Below are 21,600 nucleotides of genomic sequence, written 5' to 3'. Positions count from 1 at the left end.
CCCGATCATATTTTTGACTTAATTATGAGCAAGAGAAACAAAACTCAAAAAAACACACTCTTCGAAAATAACTGGTTAATGGGTAATTCGTCTTCAGTGCAAACCAATGAATGAGTTAAATACTGCCACATTGGACAGCTGATGATAGCTGCTACTAATAAAATTACGAGACAAGACAAGCAACAAAAACAAAATATCAATTCCCGTCTAACTTAAAAAATCTTTCTTTTAAAAAAATCACTAACAAAGACAAAATACATAAGTTAAAACCTAAGCTAAAAAATTGACCTGTTCTTAATAATTTCTTGTAAAAAGTCAAAGAAGAACAAAAAAGAGGCAAAGTCAACCATCAGCTGTCAACTAAAAACAATAGCATTCGTTAGCCGCGAGAAAATGAATTAAATAATGCCACCATCGAGAACCGATGGTACTTGTTATTAATGGGAATAGGAGACAAGATAAACAACAAAATCAATGAACAAAAATAAATTAATTGCGACCAAAAATCAATCTTTTTTTACAAACTACTAATGAAAAAGTCGGAATAGCAACAGATAATACCACACAAAAGTCTAAATAGTATCAATTAGAACATCAAATAACAATTACTAGGCCTCAGCAAAAAAAATTGTATGTCTCTTGAAAAGATGTAGGACCGGTCATTACTTGGACTAAGTAGCACGTAGACATAAAAAGAGCAGAGTATGAAAACTTTTATATTTTTGAAAACGATTTCAAAGTAAAAAACTGGATAGGATCCTCTATACATCACTACAGGGAGCCATTGAGCTCTCTCATTATCCAGAATTTTTCAATTTTTCATAAGACATGTGCTGTCCATTAAAACCATTGTATATGATTAAAAAATCCCACTATAAAAACTAAAAGAAGTCGTCATTAACATTGTAGTATGACGAAAAATAAAAAGAAAAACATAGCTGGCAGATTGCCAGAAAATAGCCGCAATAGCTTCGTAGATCTGGACTTTCAAAAAAACAAACAGTAAAAAAGACAGACCAAAAAAATTCGTCTTTTCATTGAAGGCTGATATGTTACATTTCGATTAAAACTCTGCGTAAGTTTTTGCTGCCTGATTAGCTGCTCTCAAATAACCTTCACTTAGAGTGACACACAACCATTTGACCTTATCTCTTTGAATTGCAGTAAATAAAAGTCAATTGCGAAGTGAAAAAGTCATTTTTGAGAGTGAGGTAAGTCAAGTGTGACCAAAAAATTAATCACGCAAATGAACAAAAAAACTCGCTCCAATAAGAGTGAAAAATGTCGTCACGCACGCACTTCAGTTGAAATTGCATGAACGAATGAACAAAAAGCAGATTTGAAGTGGTTGTGACGTCATATGATCGTAAAAAAAATCGCAACGACGAAATGAAAAAGAAAACCAAGAGAACGCCAATAATAGCCCCAGCTATCGCTGTGCGGCTATGAAACACAAAACGTTTAAAATATTTATAAAAAAAGTACTAATTAATCAAATCACAAAAGATTTATGAGAGCAAAAAATAACGGAGCCACAACAGCACCAAAAAACAAAAACTAGTAATAATACGAATCTTTTTCTCTAGAAAGAAGATGTAAGCTGTGAATACATTAGAGACAATCTTTCAAATGTTCAGTAATGAGATTTAAAAAATCGCCGAAATTCAAAAACTTTGATTTTAAATATTTTAAAAAACATAAATTTTCAACCAAAGTAAATCAGATAAAACTTCTTGGGAGGCCAGTTGGACCCCAAATTAACAAACTAACACAAAAATTAACAACGAGTACACCAGAAATACTATTACAAAAATACTTAAAGCAATTAAATCAATAAGCTATCATTTGAACAGATTATGGCTGTGTAACTGAGGCATTTACCAACATCGATGAGCACTCGATTCAAGGGGACCAGGCGAAAAAGACAACAGATGACTACAAGCAATGACCAGTTTTTTTTCAAATAATCTGAAACCACAGCGTTATAGCCATATACAACTATCAGCTGCAACATAAAACATACATGCAACAACAAAAATCATTGCTTCAGCTGCCAATAATGGATGCCAAATAACAATAATAAGACAATATAAGCGTCATAAAGAAAAACAGAGAGGGGCAGAGTTCAAAAGGCCGATCAAATTTTAGACAAGAAGTTTCAAGGTCATAAATACCATTCGCAATGAACTGAAATCATAAGATACAACTGTTTATGTCTCCACAGAGACCTGCCATTATACCGAATGTGTGATAGCACTGCAAAAAAATAAGACACAAACCGGCAAAAAATCAGTTTTGCAAGAAAACGGTTCCGAATCAGTTAAAATTATACGATATTCACTTAGAAATTCTAATTGTACACATGCGTTTATTAAACGTTATGTGACTGATTTTATATTAAAAATCGGACAAGGTCAGAAAAACAGCTTCCCAAATGGGCAAGAGTCCAAAATTAAAAATTTGTTATAGAAACCGTGGTATCGATGCAATAAGCCAATGTTTCTAAAGATAAAATCTTTAGAAAGACTTTACTTTCACTCACTAGAAAGAAGATGCAGATTGTGCTGGCTAAAAGCAAGCAGCAAGTTGACAGAATTTCGAAGCATAGCAACCATAAAGAGCTCTCTGAAAACATATTATTTGACCATGGCGCCTCATTTTGACAAAATTGAGAGTGCGTGGTAGTTGAACTTCTATTCGAAATTTTCTGGTCTGTAATAAACAAAACAAAAAAAAATGCAAAATCAGTTTTCAATAACATAGCTGCAATAGAACCATATTTTTGATTACCAAAAGCCACGAAGAAACCAAAACTAGCCTGGATAATGCCAAGCGTTCATTTATAACATCTAATTATTCCATTGTTAACCAAAATAGATACTTTGGCAACAAAATGTCAATATATCAAATTTGAAAAGAATCATATTGCATAATGATTGTTAAGTGAGCAAAAAACCAGCAATTTTTTTAAATCTTTTTTAGCAATCGTAAAAGAAATGCAAGTAGAAACAACCTTCTTTTGAGTTGATTCAAACGTCTGTCAGCAGTTTGAGGATTGTACCTCCGGCAAATTCGAAAAAAAGTGGACCGAAGAAACATTTGGGGCCAATCTTAATAAAGCTAAATTTTGCAAAAATGACCAATTTTTAAGCAAAAATTGTCTGATCAAAAGAGTCAGCAACCTTTCCTTGGGTATTTAGGCGAAACAAATAGCTTTATTGTTTAACAAAATTTAAAAAAACTTTAGCAAAATTAACGACAAATTGAGCAAAAAATTCCCCGACATGTGAACAAAAACAACGGATGTCATTCCAATGTTCACAAATCTTTGAACCCTGATAACTTCCTGGAAAACGCGGAATTCAAAAAATTCTTTTCAATTCCATATTCTACGCTGTAAATTGAGCCAAATTTCAATAACAATTACTAAAAATTTGAAAAAAACTGTCGAGTATTCACAAAACTTTAAACCTTTATAACTCCCTGTAAAAAATTAAATTCAAAAAAATTTTAAATTCCATATTCTAGGATGTATGTGATTTCTAATGATACCAATCACAACTCTCTACGATTAATATATCAATCGGCCAAAATTGACTGAACAAAAAAATCCCAATTGAGTATTTGAGTATATAGTTCCTCCCCCCGCTGAAGTGGATCGGAACAACAAACATATTTAGATCTTCAACACTCGTCGGTTCAACCTCCTTGCTTATTAACCTCCCGTTCATTCTACCCAAATTTGCAACTTTACAGTTAATAGAATTCGGTTGAAGAAAACGAAGGGTTAAATTCTCAATTAAAATAATGGAAAAATAGATTATTTTAAGATTCACATTTTTCATAAATTGTTAACAGCTGGTAACAATTATTTCCATCAGGTTTAACTTAATAAAAATCTTTAGAAACTGTTGGAAAATTATACTACAATATTTCATCAATTTATCCGGAATGTGCTCTTGATTACATAAATAGCTGTTCCGACGGAAACAATTGTCTACCCCCATTCAAGCGTACCCAAAATATTCTTTATTAACTTTCTATCCTAATATGTATAGCAAATTGTATCGGTTTAGTATTGTAGAAGAAGATTTTTAGATAATTCCATTGAACAGTCCTCTTTTCGCATTTTGTATCTCATTGCCTATGCAGATTGTGCTTGCTAAAAGCAAGCAGCAAGTTGACAGAATTTCGAAGCATAGCAACCATAAAGAGCTCTCTGAAAACATATTATTTGACCATGGCGCCTCATTTTGACAAAATTGAGAGTGCGTGGTAGTTGAACTTCTATTCGAAATTTTCTGGTCTGTAATAAACAAAACAAAAAAAATGCAAAATTAGTTTTCAATAACATAGCTGCAATAGAACCATATTTTTGATTACCAAAAGCCACGAAGAAACCAAAACTAGCCTGGATAATTCCAAGCGTTCATTTATAACATCTAATTATTCCATTGTTAACAAAAAAATAGATACTTTGGCAACAAAATGTCAATATATCAAATTTGAAAAGATTCATATTGCATAATGATTGTTTTAAGTGAGCAAAAAACCAGCAATTTTTTTAAATCTTTTTTAGCAATCGTAAAAGAAATGCAAATAGAACCAACCTTCTTTTGAGTTGATTCAAACGTCTGTCAGCAGTTTGAGGATTGTACCTCCGGCAAATTCGAAAAAAAGTGGACCGAAGAAACATTTGGGGCCAATCTTAATAAAGCTAAATTTGGCAAAAAATGACCAATTTTTAAGCAAAAATTGTCTGATCAAAAGAGTCAGCAACCTTTCCTTGGGTCTTTAGGCGAAACAAATAGCTTTATTGTTTAACAAAATTTAAAAAAAATTTAGCAAAATTAACGACAAATTGAGCAAAAAATTCCCCGACATGTGAACAAAAACAACGGATGTCATTCCAATGTTCACAAATCTTTGAACCCTGATAACTTCCTGGAAAACGCGGAATTCAAAAAATTCTTTTTAATCCCATATTCTACGCTGTAAATTGAGCCAAATTTCAATAACAATTACTAAAAATTTGAAAAAAAACTGTCGAGTATTCACAAAACTTTAAACCTTTATAACTCCCTGTAAAAAATTAAATTCAAAAAAATTTTAAATTCCATATTCTAGGATGTATGTGATTTCTAATGATACCAATCACAACTCTCAACGATTAATATATCAATCGGCCAAAATTGATTGAACAAAAAAACCCATTTGAGTATTTGAGTATATAGTTCCTCCCCCCGCTGAAGTGGATCGGAACAACAAACTTATTTAGATCTTCAACACTCGTCGGTTCAACCTCCTTGCTTATTAACCTCCCGTTCATTCTACCCAAATTCGCAACTTTACAGTTAGAATTCGGTTGAAGAAAACGAAGGGTTAAATTCTCAATTAAAATAATGGAAAAATAGATTATTTTAAGATTCACATTTTTCATAAATTGTTAACAGCTGGTAACAATTATTTCCATCAGGTTTAACTTAATAAAAATCTTTAGAAACTGTTGGAAAATTATACTACAATATTTCATCAATTTATCCGGAATGTGCTCTTGATTACATAAATAGCTGTTCCGACGGAAACAATTGTCTACCCCCATTCAAGCGTACCCAAAATATTCTTTATTAACTTTCTATCCTAATATGTATAGCAAATTGTATCGGTTTAGTATTGTAGAAGAAGATTTTTAGATAATTCCATTGAACAGTCCTCTTTTCGCATTTTGTATCTCATTGCCTATACCCCTTCACATCGAGGTTTACATGTAATCGTTGCGTTCAAAATCAATCCGTCTGATTGGTGCTATTTATTGCCCGAATTGGAAAAGAGGAGCTGTTGAAAAACATTTTTAGTCTAGGAAACTATTTGGTGAAACAGTATAAAAATTTCAACACAGGCAGCCTTTCAATATTTTTTATTAGGTTCAACTAAATACTATAAAGCACAAAATATCCTTTCCCGCTTCAGAAACGTTGAAATTTTTGGTCACATAAGTCACAAGATCCTATAATTAATCCATCAATATCTGTTGGGATAAAATGGGAACATCACAACAAAAAAAGCGTATGAGACCATAATGCGATCAGAACAAAAAAACTACCACCATCTAACTGCAGAAAATAAAATCCAATCAAGACAAGAGCGCACTTCTGTGCTGATTTAGAGATTTCAAATACCACAAACTTCGATTGCTATCATTCATGGTGTCACGGAATTGAAATAAGCATCAAGAATATAAATTAATTGTAACACTGCAAACTGAATAAATTGCATTATCATTTTGCACATTGAGATGAACAAACTTCCAAATTGAGATGAGCAAACAGCACATTGAGATGAAAATACTGCAAATTCATCTATCTAAACAATCTGATCGCTTCTACAAAACGAGCTATAATAATATCTACTTAAATATAATAAAGGAAATCTGCTTAATAATAAAGGAAAGCACGTTGTTAAAGGACGAATTTATTGGATATAAAGATTTGAGTAGTGAAATGTTATTCAGTCAGGAAAGGGAAAAGCAGAAGGGATTGACCTCAATACAAGTAACATTTAACATTAAATGCGGCTTTCCAGGTATCATTGGTTTACTGACGGGTCCCGCTCCGTAAATACTGCGGACTTCATACGTTTCCCCATCAACATGATGTACTATTGTATGCAAGGGCTTCACTATGACCTGAGCCAATTATGACGTAATTAAAGAGCATTGTGCCGCCCGATACTTGCATTGCAATTGGGACAGGTGTGATATGCGTCTTTGCACTGATCAACAAAGAATGGTATGAAACAACATCCGAGGTCACATCCGATGAAACACAGACCCAGACACAGCAACCAAGTCAGAGCTCCCGTCTCATAGCGCACATTAGTACTCACCTAGAGAAAAAGTAGAGACACTTCGAGAATTGTTATATGGGAAATGTTATAAAGGACTCAACTTCAATAGAGCAATTCTAACGACAGAAGTCAAGGCTATGAGCGGAACAAAGCACCCGCGACAAGTATTCGTTGTGACTCGATCGCAACCACGGCTTAAAATAAACCCTTTAACGAGAGCAAGGAGGCTCGCTAACGTGCGTTGGTGTTCCGACCCCACTAAGCCACATTCTTGGTAATTGTCCACCAACTGATGCAGAGAAAGACTTTCAAAATTGATAAAGTAGTTAAAAGTTTGTTTCAGAATAATAAAAAAGGTCAGAAGAGCAAAATAAAAATGGTGAAGCTCAAACTTCTTTAAGTAAAAACATAGCCAGCAGATTGCCGGAAAATAGCCGCGATAGACGCTTGGGGCCTTCCATGAATTGAAACAAGTAAAGAGATTAGATAGACAGATCGACCACCAGTCCTTTAATAGACCACTAGACCTTTTGGGTTAGCTTTGGACTGTCATTTTTATGAGACACATAAGCTCTATAAGGAGAAAGCCCTAAAAGGGCTTTTTAAAATTAGGATCTCTTCCGTTTGTGCCCCCTCAGCTTAAAGGGCGTATATTATTTGCACCCCTCAGATGCACGTGCAATATTTTAACATAATGACTTACTATGTAATGGCACGTGCTCTGTAACTGGGGGGCGCATAACGTACTGGGGGCAAAAACGGAGAAGATCCCAAAATTAATATTCAAAATCAAAAACTGAAGACACTAATAATCAAGAATAAGGGCAAACATGTTTGGCACTACTTAGATGCACACTATTGACCTTTACCAAGTAAATGTTCATAAAATTTAAAGTTCCATAAGTGCGATTAGAAGTCAATTTTTTGAGTGAGGTAAGTCATTGAAAAAGTCGATTCCAAGAAGTCAGGGTAAGACGAAACAATAATATGTTAGATGAAGTAAAAAAATATAGGAGCGCTATAATAGCCGCCTGGAATTGAGGACGCGGCTATTAAAAAAGTAGTAAAACGACAAACATGAAATCAATTCTAAGGCAATTTGGTCAAGCAAACAAAAATTCTATGAAATCCACAATTAATGTTACCAAAAAAATTGAGATCTAGAAACAAAAAATTCTGGATTCCAACTAAATCAAACAGTCACGTTTTTAAGGAGAGGACTTCAAAATTATCAAGCATGCGTGTCCTCCTCTGTTTAATTTCAATTAGATTTAAAATCCTGAAGTCAGACTTATAAACGAGCGTGGAAGTCAATAAAATGACCTCACAACTCCTTATAAATCTAACCTGAGACGCAAAATCAGAGCAAATTCAGGGTGAGCTCACCCAAGATAGATAATATCGAGGTAAGCAGTGAGAGAAATAAAGCAAACCGACTGATGTCGGAAGAATTGCTCTCGAACGACAGGCGGATAAAATTTTTTTAACCCCGCCTGGGATTCGAACCATTGACCTCCCGATCCATAACCTGATGCAATGACCACTGGGCTACCAGGCCCTTACTTTAGATATGCTAAAACGATTTTATATTAGCTACAAGCTTTACTTCGGAGTGAGAGCCATCGAGATCACTCAAAAATAAAGATTGAAAAAGTCACTTGAGAAGTCGAAGAATGTTCTAGAAGAAAATCTCAAAATGTCAGGCAAAAAATTTGCTTTAAAAAAGACCAACACTTCTACAATAATTGCCATGAATTTCGTTCAAGATCAATTAATCATGTTTGGAACTTATCAAATGACTGATCTAACAAGTTTGTTATCAAATCATTATAAACCCACAAATGCAAAAATGAACTCCAAATTCTGAATTTTGGTGCCAAATTCGTAAAACTGTTGAAAATCTCAAAAAAACTCACCTTTGGAAAACAGGAAAGGAATCCCTTCAAAGTATGAATCGAAAATATTGATTAGCTTTGACATCAGATGTCCTCAATATCACGTTTGCTATAGTACAATGCAATTGACTATAAATATTTTGAAAAACTTATACAGTTTCAAGAGTTTATTCAGATTCCATTTCACGAAAAGTCATCTAAAAGCAAGTTGATCCCATGTCTACCAAAGGCACCAAAAAATGCAATACAGATAAACTGTTAATCCATTCAGAAAAATGTGCTTCAAGTAAATGCCACTAGAGGTTCAGGCCAGAACATCCCGTATTTTCATTTCATTTGTGTACAATAAACAAACGTATTACAGATGATTATTAAAGTTCACCAATGATACCACAATACTGTGCACTGAGAAGTTAAGTTGATAACAACCTTAAAATTTTACCGCAATGTTTAAAGTTGATAACAACCTTTAAACATTGCGGTAAAAATTTCAATTCACAACCTTAGAAAACGATCTGACGATAAAAAAATCTAAAATCTTAATTTGTCATATTTTTCACAGATTAGCAGAACGAAAAAAACCTTTCCTGACAGAAATAGCAATCTAGCAATCAAAACTAATCTATATAATAATTAAAAAGCCTAAACTCTGATGCACAAGTTACGAAAAACTATCATAGGCGTAGGATCGGCTATACTTTCCTGCCCGCACGCTTAAAAGAACAAAGAACCCTTTCAAAACTGTCCTCATAATTTTTACATGCTATTTATTACTTATTGGATTATCTGCAAGTATACCAATAGAAACCAATCATTACATTGTGGTTTAACAACAAAAAACCTGCACAAATTTGATTTGATACAGATCCACTTGATATATGCATAAACTATTAGATGAACCAGCATCCACAAACAAATGTGATTAATCAAAGAAAACTAATAACTAGACGTGAGTGACTTCCCGTACAATCAAAAACGTATTTTCTGATTAGCAATGTCGCGTTGGGAGTCATGTGATTACAATAATTTTCGATTGACAGAATCAGACCTTACTAAAACAGTAGAAAAAGAAGTTAAACACATTGCCATAAGCATTCAATCCTCACTATTATTGGACTGATTCAATGACTACAACAACAAGGTGAAAAGTTTGAAGAAATAAGATGAAGAGATACAGTTCAATGCAATGCAGTTAACAAAATTTCACAACGCAGAAGAAATCGAGTGCTTTTTTTATCACTTAATAGCACTTCTCACTTCAATTGGCATAAGCCAGCCAAGCATAGAAGCAAGCACCTCATATATAGATGGTAATAATTATTGCAACACGCTGTTTGACGAAGCCGCAAACGCATTATCCAATTAAAGAAGGAAAAATGTCGAGATAACAGTATTCACGAGATCGGGACTGAGCCTTAACGATAACAATTATCAATTCCAAAATCTGCAATATCAGAAATTTGGCAACCTGAGTAGTTATATGTGAGCAAAGCTGGGGGGGGGGGGAGGGGGGGTTAAAGGAAGTACCTATGTATTAACATTAGGTATAGCCCATTTTCCCTCAAATCCCAAAGATGTACCTCACAGCATGATACCCAAGCTGTTCTCTCAAAGGGGATTAGTTAGGTAATGTTTTGATATTAAATTAGATAGGGTGACTCATTTACACTTACGTACGGTTCACGTGATTTTCAAAAGTGTACCTCACAGCATGATACCCAAGCTGTTCACACGAAGGGGATTAGCAAGACAGTGCCTTAACAACAAATTAGTAAGGACATTGACCCCTACCATATTACAGTTTACTAATGTAAATTTTCAAAAGTACCTCACAGCATGATACCCACGCTGTTCACACGAAGGGGATTAGATATAAAATGTTTAAATATTAAATTAGATATGATGACTCACAGTTATGTACGACTTAGGTGATTTTCAAAAATTTACCGCACAGCATGATACCCAAGCTGTTCACACGAAAGGGATTAGCAAGATAATCCCTCAATAACAAATTAGTTTGGCTTGCTCATATATTACCACTACTCCTATTCCTTATTTCAATAAACTTCTAAAAATCAGTTGGTCAAAATTCTCGTTTAATTTATCAATTTTTCAGATAGTCTTTGTTTCTTTCTCCTTGCAGCAAGAAGAGTTTCAAGTCGAACACTTGCAGTGTTGAAGCAGGTAAGCCAACAATTTCAACTAATAGGAATTTTTCTTTGTTCCTGTATTTAAACTGGACCATTTTAGCCAGCCAAAATATCCCCAAATAGTAGATATTGCAACACTTCACTTTGCTTCCAAATCCAAAAACAAACTGATAAGTTTGCTTTTATTAAGCCACTACTCCTATTCCCAAGCCACTACTCCCATTCATTATTTCAAACAACTTCTAAACATCAGTTGATCAAAATTATAGTTAAATTTATCTTTTTTTTCAGATAGTCTTTGTTTCTTTCTCCTTGTTGCCAGTTTCAAGTTGAACATTTGCAGTGTTGAAGCGGGTAAGCAAATAAATTTAATTAATGGAAATCTTCCGTTGTTCCTGTATTTAAACTGGACCATTTTAGCCAGCCAAAACGTCCCCCTATAGTAGATAATACAACACTTCACTTCACCTTTAAATCCTGGTAAGTTTACTTTTATTAAAACATGTGTTTGAGGTAGGAATATATACCCAATTATTGAATAAAAAACCAATGAAAATCATAAAATTCTCACGTGATTAGACAATTAGTCCTTATTTTATAGTCAAAATTAATCATAACATCACAATAACATCATAGCACGTCAAAATTAGGTCATAGTGTTGTCATAATTACGTCATAATGACATCATATTTACGTCATTTTGTCGTCACAATTACGTCATTATGTCGTCACAATTACGTCATTATGGCGTCACAATTACGTCGTTATGTCTTCACAATTACGTCATTATGTCGTCACAATTACGTCATTATGTCGTCATTGTTACGTCATTTTGTTGTCGCAATTACGTCATTATGTCGTCATAATTACGTCATATTTCATTTCCCTTTTATTTTCATTTTTCTGATTTACAGAATTGAGTGCAGTTGAGTACAATAATCATTCATGATTCTGACAAAGATTTTATTCCATCGCAACTTTCATTTTAACAATTTTTTTGTCCTCCTCGTTTCTCACTTCCAATCTTACATTTTATTTTGATTTTCAGCGAAAATGCCCAGAAATTCTAACCCAAAGGAACAGTGTTCTTCCTGCAAAAAGCTTATTATGAAATCCAATATGAGCAGACATCAGAAGCTACACGCAAAACACAATGCTCAGTCATTTCCGGACGAAGCAAAATTGCAGAAACACATTGCTTCTGTACATGCACCGTCTCTGATTATTAAGAAGAAGTTTTCCTGTAGCAGCTGTCCCTTATGCTTCTCTACGGATTATCAACTCCTTAATCACAAAAAAGTCACCAACATTCAATTCCTAGAACCTACGAGGAAGTTGACTTTTCTATCTATGGAGACTCTCCCGCTCTTCATAGTGAACTTCAAACCGTTCAACACTTTCTGCGAGACTCGGTTCTCGAATTGTCCAGGAAGAAAGTTCACAACTTCAAAATAATGGAGATCAATCATGAAACAGTGATCGACAAGTTGGATTGTGTCTACAACGAGTTACCCAGTCCAGCTAAAATCAATATTTCCTTTGCATTTGTGCTGCAGAGTGTGCAAAATCCTGAAGAGTTTCGCTACTACTACGCAGCAGATAACAACCCCGTATTCCTAAATCCTATGGTTCTCGCTGATGACTCAGATCTCAATTATATTAAATCAAAGCTGAGAGAAGATGAAATTTTACCAAATCTAATCAATCAACGTCCAGACACATAATGGAAGTTTTATTGCGTTGCAAATGTCACTTTGTTTGTATTTCTCCTCAGTGGTGTTCCTCTAATCTGTATCACCCAAAATATTCCATCTATCTTGCTCAGGAACGGTTACATCAAGTGTTTTGTTTCTGATTGCGAAAAAAGCCCTACCAAGACAACTTGTGTATGTTCCGTGCGTTGGCTTAGGATTTGTATGGTAGTGTTCATTTACAACAAAAAACAATGCAATTGATGCAGATGTTTCTCTCAGCAACAAGGAGAGATGACGAAACCTTTCCAGGAATACATGAGGACGATATTCCTGTTCTTGAGGCACTAGTTGACAGAAATATTCAAGTTTACTCAACATTTTTTGACGATCAATCGGAAATGTTTGCTGAACTTACTCGTCGCTCCTCGATGAAACGCATAAAGACAACTTCATTACTGAGATATGAAAACCATATCTGTTGGACACAGACATCAACAAATTCCTCAAAAAGTTCCGGTGCTACGTATGCGATCAGTTTTTCGACAGATCCTTCAACCTTTTGCGACACATGCAAAACTGCTCCGAAAACACGCAACACAAATATTCAACAGGTGCCTATCAGTTATCGGAAACTATTTTTGAACGTCTGGAAGATGTAAAAATTATTGTTCCGCATGAGTTGAGATTGTTTTCTAACCTTATTGTATTCGATCTCGAGTCAATAACAGTCCCCGACAATGCACTCAGAAACACAGAATTGACTTCTTGGATAGGAAAACATGTCCCCATTAGTGTGTCAATATCTTCGAATCTAATCTCCGAACCAACTTTTATTTGCAACGAAGATCCGCTTCAACTAATCCGTGATTTTGTATCCAGCTTGACAAATATAGCAGAAAAAAGCACGTTTCTAATGAGGGAAAAACTCAATGATTTCGTGCTGGAATTGGAAGAAAACTATTGGGCAGTACGACAATTGGTTCCAGTGAAAGACAAACAGGTACCCATCGGAGCGGAAGACTTATTTGACAACGAAGCTGAACCCGAGGAGGAGGAAGACGAAGATCTTGAAATTAGGAGACTGAGAAGCGAGCTCAGGGTGATATCAAAATTGAGACAAGACTTTGAGAACTATTACAGTACCATACCTGTTTTCGGGTTCAACAGCTCTCGTTATGATTTAAACCTGATGAAAGAATATCTTCTGCATCATCTCTTAATAGAAAGAAACGTTGTTCCCAAAGTGATTCGAATGGGGAACAAATATATTGGAATGAAATTTTTTGGCTTGCAATTTCTCGACATTTTGAACTTCCTGGGAGGAGCTACAACTCTGGATAACTTTTTCAAAGCATATGGAGCAAGTGAAGAAAAAGGATTCTTCCCATATGAGTGGTTTGACAGTGCTGAAAAGTTGAATGTGACACAGCTACCTCAAATAGCCCTTTCTGGGGCAAGCTGAAAAAACACAACGTAATTGGGGCCGAGTATGAAAAATTCTTGCAAATGAAAAACAGTGGAATGCAAGAGGAAGCAATTTTGAAGAAGATGCGACTCAAGAAAAGTCCACAAAATGCTGAAGAAAATTACGTGGAGCTACAAAACATTTGGAAAAGAGAAGGCATGCAGACGTTCCGCGACTTCCTCATGTGGTACAACAACAAAGATTCGAACCTACACTTGAGGCTATGAACAAAATGATCAGTTTTTACCACTCAAGACAAGTAGACATGTTAAAATTGGGATACACTCTTCCCAACTTGGCAAACAGGTTCCTTCATTCGTCAACAGATGCAGCTTTCTTTCCGTTTTGTGAGAAGGATAAAGAATATGATAATTACATTCGAAAGTGGCTAACTGGGGCCCCCTCAATTATCTTTACAAGGTATGCAAAAGTTGGTGAAACAAAAATTCGGGAGTCAGAAAACGTTTGCAAGTCCATCGTCGGAATAGATGCCGTCAGTTGTACCCTTTTTCCATGACAAGAGATGCCAACAGGGCCCTATACAAAGTGGGAGTACAATGAAGAGACTGAAAAATTTCATCCAAACAAGAACTGGAGAAGCTACTTTGAACAGCAGGTCATGGACTATTTCCAACAGGTTCACCCCAATTGTAAAATACAAACCCAGTTCTCACACAAGAAACAAAAGAAGCTCGGTCCTTATTTAGTTGATGGGTTTTGTAGTCATTGCAACACGGTTTTTGAAGCAATGGGTTGCTTCTTCCACTTTTGTCAGTGTCAAGAGGAAAAACCGCTTCTCTTCGAGGACATTGAAAGCGGATTGAAGCGAAGAGAACGTGACAATGATAGAAGAGAGTACCTGAAGGGATAGTGTTGAAGAGATCTGGGAGTGTCAATTGAAGAAATGGCGGACAGACAACACAAATGGGGTTAAAGACTTTCTCAAGTCAATTTATCCATTCCAACCATCGATGAACAAAAACTCGCTCATTGAGAAAATTAAACGTGGAGAACTGTTTGGTGTCGTCGATTGTAGTCTCGAAGTTCCAGAGGAAATGTATCCGTACTTTGAAGACTTTCCTCCAATTTTCAAGAATTGTGAAGTTGGACGAAACGACATTGGGGACCGTATGAAAGAGTATGCAGAACGCAACAATTTACTACCCAGACCCAGAAAAATGCTCATTTCCAGTTTCAAGCTTGAAGGAGGACCAGTTATTACACCACTTTTGTTATTTTATCTAGAAAAGGGTGTGATCCTAAAAGAAGTCTTTTGGTTTCTTCAATACACTCCCCGGCGCTGCTTCGAGACATTTGTTCAGAATGTTGTCGATGCCCGCCGCGAAGGTGACCAGAATAAGCAGTCAACAGTAGTTGCGGAGACAATGAAGCTGATTGGAAACAGTTCGTATGGATATCAGATCATGGACCGTAGTCGACATACGAACACCAAGTACGTGAAAGGATCACAGGTGGACAAATTTATTAACAATAGGTTTTTCAAGACTATGAATGAGCTACCAGAGCACATATATGAGGTAGAAATGAGCAAGTCGCGTATCGATCATAAAGAGCCAATAATTGTAGGCTTCTTCATCCTCCAGTACGCTAAACTCACCATGTTACAACTTAAATACAACTTCTCCGCTTTCTGTGACAAAAACAAGTACGAACTCATTGAAATGGATACTGACAGTCTCTACATGGCCCTTAGCGAGGAAAAAATTGACGACATCATTCGACCAGAAATGAGATCAGTGTGGTATTGGATGAGACAGAGCGACTGCACTGATAACTTTGCAGCAAACTCTAGCAGCAATTTCTTCCCACGAGAATGTTGCAGAAAACATGCTGCCTTTGACAAGAGAACTCCTGGACTTTTTAAGGAAGAATTTAGATGCTCTGAAATGATTGCTCTTTGTTCAAAGACGTACTGCTGTTACGATGAGGAAACAGACACAGTTAAACTATCAAGTAAAGGACTCAACAAGAACAACATTGAGGAGCCCCTAAACAAGTATACAAAAGTTCTGCTCAATGAGGAGCGAGTTTATTCAACAAATCGTGGCTTCAGAGTTGTTGAAAACAAGAAAGTTTGTACCTATAACTAAAAAAAGTGGGACTGTCATATTTTTATCCCAAGCGTAAAGTCTGTGAAGATGGTATTCACACTACTCCTTTAAATTTATAACTCGTTTTCATTAGTCTTATATTTAAATCGCCTCTTTACTTATGCTTTTAATTCACAGTTTTCCTACCAAAATCTCTTTTCACAAAAGACCTTTTTTGAAATAAATGAATTAGACACAAATACACATACAAATAATTAAATACAAAATTTACAAAACCTTAGAAAGTTTTGAAAACCATTTACATCATTTTACGGATTACTGTTTCAACATTTAAAGATTTTGGTTTTCAAAACATACAAAACGTCAGCAAGGAACTTCAATATATGAAAATCATTTAAATATTTTCACGAGACTTCAGAAAATAACACATGTGCAAAATAAATAGCATATAAACCACACAATTCTGAATCTTGGAGTTTTTCCTGTACTAATGAACCAAAGTTTGATTTTGTCTTGATGCCATATTTTTCCAAAACTTCTCCCATCGAATCACCGTAGAACAACTTTCCATTTTTATTGGCTAGCAAAATCCAGTGCGAGCCCGGTTGAGTAGATGGATCTGTGTTGATTATACAAAACGTGTTTGTAGGTAAATTTTTTGGTCGAAGATCAGCAGGGAAGGAACCGAGATATTTGAACGTTAGGTGTGGGAACTTGTTGACAACATGTAAGAGTTGTTGATTATCCATTTTTGGTGACTGATCCCTCCTTATCAATTGCAATTGAGCTTATACGTTCACCACTAGCAAATAATTCTACAATATTGGTCAAAATGTTAGCAAAGTAGAGCTCCAAACGAATTCCTGCTCCAACTACATCAGAAATGCAACTAAATGCATTTCGACATTGGCCTCCTGTGTTGAAGTGAGATCGAAAAATAAATGAAAATGGTTTTCAAAATCCTTGTATTGAATGTTAGGGCCGTCATCATCAAATTTGAGTGCTTTCATCGTTTCAGCATAAGCTCTCACGTGATTTTCTGTTTTCAAGTTAACTATAGTTTGATTCCCACGCACAAGTTTAACTTGTCGAAGACCAAATTTACGAAAAAGGAACGGATTCGTGTTGTATGTTCCACTGAACTCATTATTCAGATTCATAGCAATATCAATCATTCGAATTGGTTTGTTTGAAAATATATTTTCTTGTATAAACTGATTCTGTCCAGCGGGAATAATAATAGTTTTTGGAAGTTCTTCATTATAGTAAAATATGGCAGGTTCCCGCAGCAGTCTGCTTTTGAAACTTCTCATCCAGTTATCCGAGATTGCTACCTGTCTAGTAAAAAGGCAAGCTTCCAAAATTACAGCCTCAGAGTTCAGCCCACCAGTATCGATCATATAGAACGCTGGAGATGACCGGATCAATTTCAGTCTGAGGTTGACATTTGGGAGAAGTAAAGTTTCACAAGCAAATAGACCTATTGCCAAAGGACCGTAAAAAGTAAATTCATCTTGATCCTTTTTAAAAAAAGTATCGGTAAATGCTCTTTTTGTAAAATCGTTTGGCTCAATCTCGTATCGATATCCTTGGCATTGAGATAAGCTTTCCTTCGTTCCTTTTGTCCCTGAAAATTCAGCAGAGACAAAACCTTGATGAGCATAAAGAGAATTGGCACTGTGAACTTGTTCATTGTTTAGATATACTTCGCAATTAGAGAAAAGAGAATGAAGAGCATTGTTTAACAATAATGTTTCTTCGGCGTTGTCTATACGTGTTCGATCTCCTTTAATAACCCTTCCTCTGATGAATAATCGAGTAGATCGCAAGTCAGCAAAAACATTACGATCAGTTTCTAATTGAAATTCGATTGTTGACTCGTTTAAGTAATTTGTTGGAAACATTTGTTTTTCATTGGACCAAAGAATGGGGTCTAAAATTGGAACTTTTCCGAAAAAGTCTAGCATAGAGTGAGACAAGGAATTCATTTTAGCCGACTGTTTTCTATAATGATAATTGAGCAAATGATCAAGATTTTTTCTGGAAAAGTAAGGTTAGCTGAACTTGACCAATAGGGAAGAAGGGAACAAGGTGCCCAGCAGCGTTTCTTAATTCTACATGGATACTGTGGAAGTTGGATTTGATTACTTTATGGAATCTCAGGTGTTCCAAACTGCGACAACTCAAAAACTGAGATCTCTTAAAAATCTCATCATTATCTCGGTGTTTGAATGGGAAGGAGCGTAGAAGAGGACATTTCACATCACCGACTGAATTGGGTTCAACTATATCCAAGTAGAGTAAAACTGTATGCGTTCCAGTAATATCAAAAGGGAGATCTGCCGTTGCCCAGGACTTGGTGATGTATGATCCTTTCGAATCAGGCATAACAGGTTTGTCAGCTTCAACGCCCAAGTTAGCAGCCAAACTTTTGCTGAAGGATGCATTTTGAGATCCTCTATTGCAAAAAGTTAGTCCTCTACTTTTTTGTCGATGTTGATAGAAAATTGAGGATCTAAGTTTTTGGGATGTCGTGCTTTTTTGGGTATATCTGTAAGACTCTTCGCAATTTCGTCCATAGAGTTAAAAACTGCTGGTGGAATAATGAATACATGCTTAAATATCTCTTCATAGTGAAATGTCATCAATCCTCCTTCAATGTTATAACATATACCGGGATATGATACTTCGACTAAAGCTACTTCCCAAGATCCATCCAGTTCAACTTTGTCGGGAAGAAAATTAGTGAACGAAGCCATTTTACTTTGAGGGTAAACTTGAGAAGCGTTGGATACCAATTCTAGATAAAAACGAATTCATGATGGTTGACTGTACTGTGTGACGTTTGTTTGGGAAAATGATTAGTCAAGGTTCTTCAGAGTCTTTCCGAATTTTTTGCCGAACGCTACTTTGACTTGTGTTTTTCCTCTTTTTCATACCACCAACAATTTGTTTTTGTATTGTTGATTTTGCAGTCTTCTTTACTGCTTTTTTAACCGAAGTCTGTCCTGATAAAACGCCACCAATTTCGGGAATGGCTGACTCGATTACATCTCGTCCAATTTTTTTCGCTGCAGGTAAAACTTATTTTTTGAGAATGGGAAGAGTTGTTCTTGCGACTGTTCTAGCTAAGGCTCCAAAGCCACGCCCTCTCTGACGAGGAACTCCTTTAAAATAAGGCAGATTGTAACCGTCCATTTTCTAGCGCGACTAATTGAAAAATGATTATTTAACTTTTGACAATTCTTGCTCGTAAAAGATTCCATCAATGTTTTCACCTTTCTGATCAACAACAAAATATGTCGGGAAGGGCGCTAAAGTGTTTATTTTTCGAACTAGGAAAATTTCATGTGTATAGTGAGGCTTATATCCTCTTTGAAAATTGTGCTCTACCAATGCCAACCTAACTTTATCACATACTTGAAAGTTAGGCTTCTTGTTCTTTCGTAGTTTCATCCGCTTGTACATAACAGTCAAAAAGTCAGCATTTACTACATCTTTGGGAGCCAACCCAATACTTCGATTGATTCTAGAGTTGATGATGTCAACGAACAATTGCAGGTCTTTGATGTAAGATAATGTGTCGCTTTCCTCCAGGTAGCAGTAAATTAAATTTTTCAGGGTTCGTATAGCTCTCTCACCAAAAGCTACTTTCGTTTCACTATAAGTGTGATAATATTTGACTCCCACATCCTCGCAGAAATTGGCCATATCTCAAAAAAACTCTTTTCCTTGATCTATCCATATTTTTTTGGGAAATTGAGTTCGTTCTTTTTCGAACACATCTTGATAAATGCTGCTTCCACACCCTCTGCTCCTTTGCTTCGCAATTCTTCTACCCGCAAGAATCGAGAAAAAACATCGACAGTAACGAGTAAAAAGTTGATACCTCGGTTCCATTGTGATAGTTTATCCATTTGTGCAAATCCAAACACCAAATCTCATCAATATAGCGAGCATGCGCATTTAGCCGGGGAAATTTTCGTCTGATTCCTTTATATTTTGTATAAGAGTCTTTTGATTGTAAAAATTCTGTAACTTTCTCGCGACTGATTCCACTTGCTTTTGTTAGGTTGTTGATAGAACCGAAAGCTGTTGGTCCCTTCCCCTTATACAACTTCTGCAATTTGATTCTATCTGAAACTGTAATTGAACCAGTCTCAGCAATACTGTGTCCTCAAAATGTTGTTTTTAACCAGATGTGGTCGCAGATTTAGAACTTTAAGGATTAGGATATAGTTTGGATCAACTGGAGCGTTTTTCAATTTGATTGAATGAACGAATGTTTCTATATCAACTCCTGTGTCAATGTTGTCAACAATAATTGTATTGGAAAGTGAAATTTTCAACCGTTTGTTTTCGTAAATTTCTCTCAAAATTTTCAATGTCTCAGGACTGTTCTTATAGTGAAATTCCAGATCTGTCTTAAGTTCTTTAGGTGGACAACCGTTTTTTTCGAACTAACTTCTTTCGCTTTTCTGATAACTGGAAAAACAGTTTCTTCCTTTTGATAGATCTCTCAGGAGAGTTCCGGTAATTTCCTTTTTCTATTCTCCCACAGTTCTTTTGGAACAAGAACAAACTTTTTGACCTCACTCATTGAAGAAAGTTGAAAATTGGTTCATACAAGGTTGATATATGTAACTTAATATTTTTATTCCAGCTTTCGAGCCCAATATAAGTCTTCTGGAATTTAGAGTTGTTGATTTGAAGTGAGCTTTCTAAGTTGTATTTGGAAGCGAACAAACTGATTTTTTCTTACTCCTGTGAGGTTTCCTTCAATCAAGTTTACAATACACTCACAGAGAAATCTGATGAACTCTTTAGGACAATTTAGAAGGAAAGCTGGTTGAAATTTCTTGCTGAGATTCCGAAAGAGCTTCAGAGTATAATAGTTCTGTGCGTTTATCATTATTATCAGTAATACGAGCACGACAGTTCGGTACAAAGAATTCTGACGGAAATGCTGTTACATTTGAACAGTGTCTCAACAAATCAGGTGTAGATGGTCTCAAATCAATCATAAAATGACTGTGTTCTTGCGTTGCATCATCATACCACTGTTTTAGTTGTCTCCCGAGACCTAGCTGTCTTCCCAAGATATCAATTTGCTGCACATCTCTCGGTGATTTGAACAAAACAATGTGAGTAGTATGCAGCTCGGCATCACGTCCAGTTTTGTTCTTGTGGAAGAGATTATGCTTGATATATACACAATTTAGGTTTCGATGTCTACCGGCTGTCGCAATTCCGTTGAATTTTTCCGACTTGGAAAGAATGTCCAATGAATCATCGATTATAAGTAAACATTTAGTGCCGTCAGCGGGTAAGTTATCAATTAAATCAAAGTCAACACCCTGAATGAATTCTATGTCTGCAATTGATTGAATCATTGTGTCGTAAATTGGCTGAAAGTGCTTATAAAAGCATAAAATTCGATCAAATGACGGCTGAAAAGTTTTCATTCGTAGCATATCA

General features: G+C 35.6%; 1 protein-coding gene across 1 annotated transcript in view; it reads right to left on the bottom strand.

The window, feature by feature from the left end:
- Positions 1-5,377: 5,377 nt before the first annotated feature.
- The window catches only part of LOC142341060 (lipopolysaccharide-induced tumor necrosis factor-alpha factor homolog), a 33,947-nt gene continuing 17,724 nt past the window's right edge, over positions 5,378-21,600 (bottom strand). The window contains exon 3 of the mRNA XM_075391903.1: positions 5,378-6,885. Within this exon, the coding sequence (XP_075248018.1) occupies positions 6,706-6,885 (180 nt within the window). The 3' untranslated portion in view covers positions 5,378-6,705. The remainder of the gene's footprint in view (positions 6,886-21,600) is intronic.

This window comes from Convolutriloba macropyga, chromosome 6, assembly GCF_964194025.1.
Source record: "Convolutriloba macropyga chromosome 6, txConMacr16.3, whole genome shotgun sequence".
NCBI lineage: Eukaryota > Metazoa > Xenacoelomorpha > Acoela > Convolutidae > Convolutriloba > Convolutriloba macropyga.
This window is presented reverse-complemented; position numbering and strand designations above follow the sequence as displayed.